General features: G+C 44.7%; 1 protein-coding gene across 1 annotated transcript; it reads left to right on the plus strand.

Annotated features, from left to right (window-relative positions):
* Nucleotides 1-427: 427 nt before the first annotated feature.
* On the plus strand, nt 428-972 carry LOC122655504. Its single transcript, XM_043849691.1, has 2 exons — nt 428-806; nt 917-972. The coding sequence occupies exons 1-2, from the start codon at nt 428-430 to the stop codon at nt 970-972; spliced, it is 435 nt and encodes a 144-aa protein (XP_043705626.1).
* The last annotated feature ends 1,239 nt before the right edge of the window (nt 973-2,211 follow it).

A 2,211-nucleotide genomic window follows, 5' to 3' on the forward strand; every position in this document is an offset into this window, starting at 1 on the left:
TGGCCTTTTATTGAACTTTAGCACGACCTTTCATCCATAGACCGACGGGCAATCAGAGCATACTATTCTGACTGTGGAGGATATGCTTCGGGCATGTGCCATAGACATGCAAGAGAGTTGGGATGAGCATACCTCGCTCATCGAATTTGCCTACAACAACAGCTACCAAACATCCATTGGCATGGCACCATTCGAGGCTCAATGTGGTAGGAAATGCCGAACGCCACTATATTGGGACGAGGTAGGCGAGTGACGTATCTTGGTGCCAAAAATAATCCAAGCTACGTGCGAGAAGGTAGATTTGATACGGGACTGTATCAAGGCGGCTCAATCTAGGCAGAAGAGCTACGCCGATGCTTGGCGGAAGGATCTAGAGTTTGCAATTGGAGACAAGGTTTTCCTTCGTGTGTCATCCACTAAAGGGGTGATGAGGTTCGAGAAGAAAGGGAAATTGAGTATGAGATTCATTGGGCCATATGAGATCTTGGCATGCATTGGACATGTGGCTTACAGATTGGCACTACCTCCAACATTAGCAGGGGTACACGATGTGTTTCATGTGTCGATGTTGAGGAAGTACATCCCTGATCTAGCGCATGTCTTATCTCAAAAGCTGCCTGAGCTTGCTGAAGATATGACTTATGAAGAGAAACCTGTAGAGATCTTGGAGCATAAAGAGTACCATCTTGGCAACCACACCATTCCATATGTCAAGGTGCATTGGAGCAACCACTCCAAGCAAGAAGCATCTTTGGAGTTCGAGAGCAAGCTGAGAACAAAACACCCTCACTTGTTCGGACTATCAGGTACGTCAATTTCGAGGACAAAATTCTTATAAGGTGGGGGAGGGGAATGTTACATTTATGCCCCTACCATACTAATCTAACAACACCATTATAGTTTATACATGTGGCAGGCATTGCACCTATTGGGACCCATTCACATCCCCCACATGTGGATGAACACCCTTAAGAAGACTCCATCACAATTGGAGCCCAGCTTACACAAATTGCTTCCTACGGATCATGCAGAAGAAGCTTGCGGACGAAAGGTAAGATCCGCAGACCCATCGTTCGCAGGGGCTAGAAACAGCCTGGTTTTATGTTTGAGACTTGGGCTTGAGTCCAGGGTCTAACCCCAGCCTAACCTAGGGTTATTTATGTCCTAATGGACCTAGAAAAACCATAAGACCAATACCCTATACCCTATATGGAACCCCATGAGTTTAAAACATATTTTGGACATTAAATCACCCCCAAACCAAACACACCCTAAGTCACTTAACTAAATTAGGACAAGACCCTATCTCTTCTTCATTTCTCTCATTTCCCAAACCCTAAAGAGGAGAGAAAACATGGGAGCTAAGGAAGAGAGGAGAAGAAGGAAGAAGGAGGGGAAAGGAAGAAGATGGAGTGAGAAGGGAGGATTCCGTCTTTTATTTGAGCTACTCTTGAGCTCACTACACTTTCCCTAGCTGGCTGCACTCTACCCTTGCACTTGGAGCTCAAGGGAAAGGTGGATTGGAGCTCAAACTCAGTTTAGAAGGTCTACCCTTGACTGTCCTAGCTAATCCCCTTGGTAAGCCCTTCAACCTATGTGAATTCTAAGCTAATTCTACTTAGATTTGATTAGAATCCATTCAATTCCCTACCAAACCATGGGGCTTTTCATTCTAAGTAGTTTAATCACCTTAATGGATGCTAGAAGCATCAATTGATACCCTAGAAGTGATCCATTTCCAGCACTATGCCTTAGATGACTTAAAAACCCCCCATTATTGAACTCCAACTTGGAGATTCTTGTAGTTTGGAACCTAAAACCTATTATGGAATCTATTTGAATTGAATGCTTGTGATTATCAACATCTTAGAAGGTCAATTTCACTCCCCAAAGTACCCCATGCTGTCCCATTGCCTTGAAGCCAAGGCTGGAATCAATCTAAGCTGTAAAACTGTCTCTGCGAACCAGCGGATGACAGGTCAGTGGATGATACCTATTGAAGAGCCTTTAGACAATAGCCTACGGACGAAGTGTATCATCCACTGAGGTTAGAACAGTGTTGATTTGGGATTTTGGCTTTGGGACTTGGTTCCAGACCCTATCTCACCTATTGTGCACCCATGGAATGATTTATTAGGGTAATCTATTGCGGTTGAGGGAGCGTACATGCACACGGGACCCAAGGATACACGTTGCGACAATAGGAAGTGG

This window comes from Telopea speciosissima, chromosome 3, assembly GCF_018873765.1.
Source record: "Telopea speciosissima isolate NSW1024214 ecotype Mountain lineage chromosome 3, Tspe_v1, whole genome shotgun sequence".
Classification (NCBI taxonomy): Eukaryota; Viridiplantae; Streptophyta; class Magnoliopsida; order Proteales; family Proteaceae; genus Telopea; species Telopea speciosissima.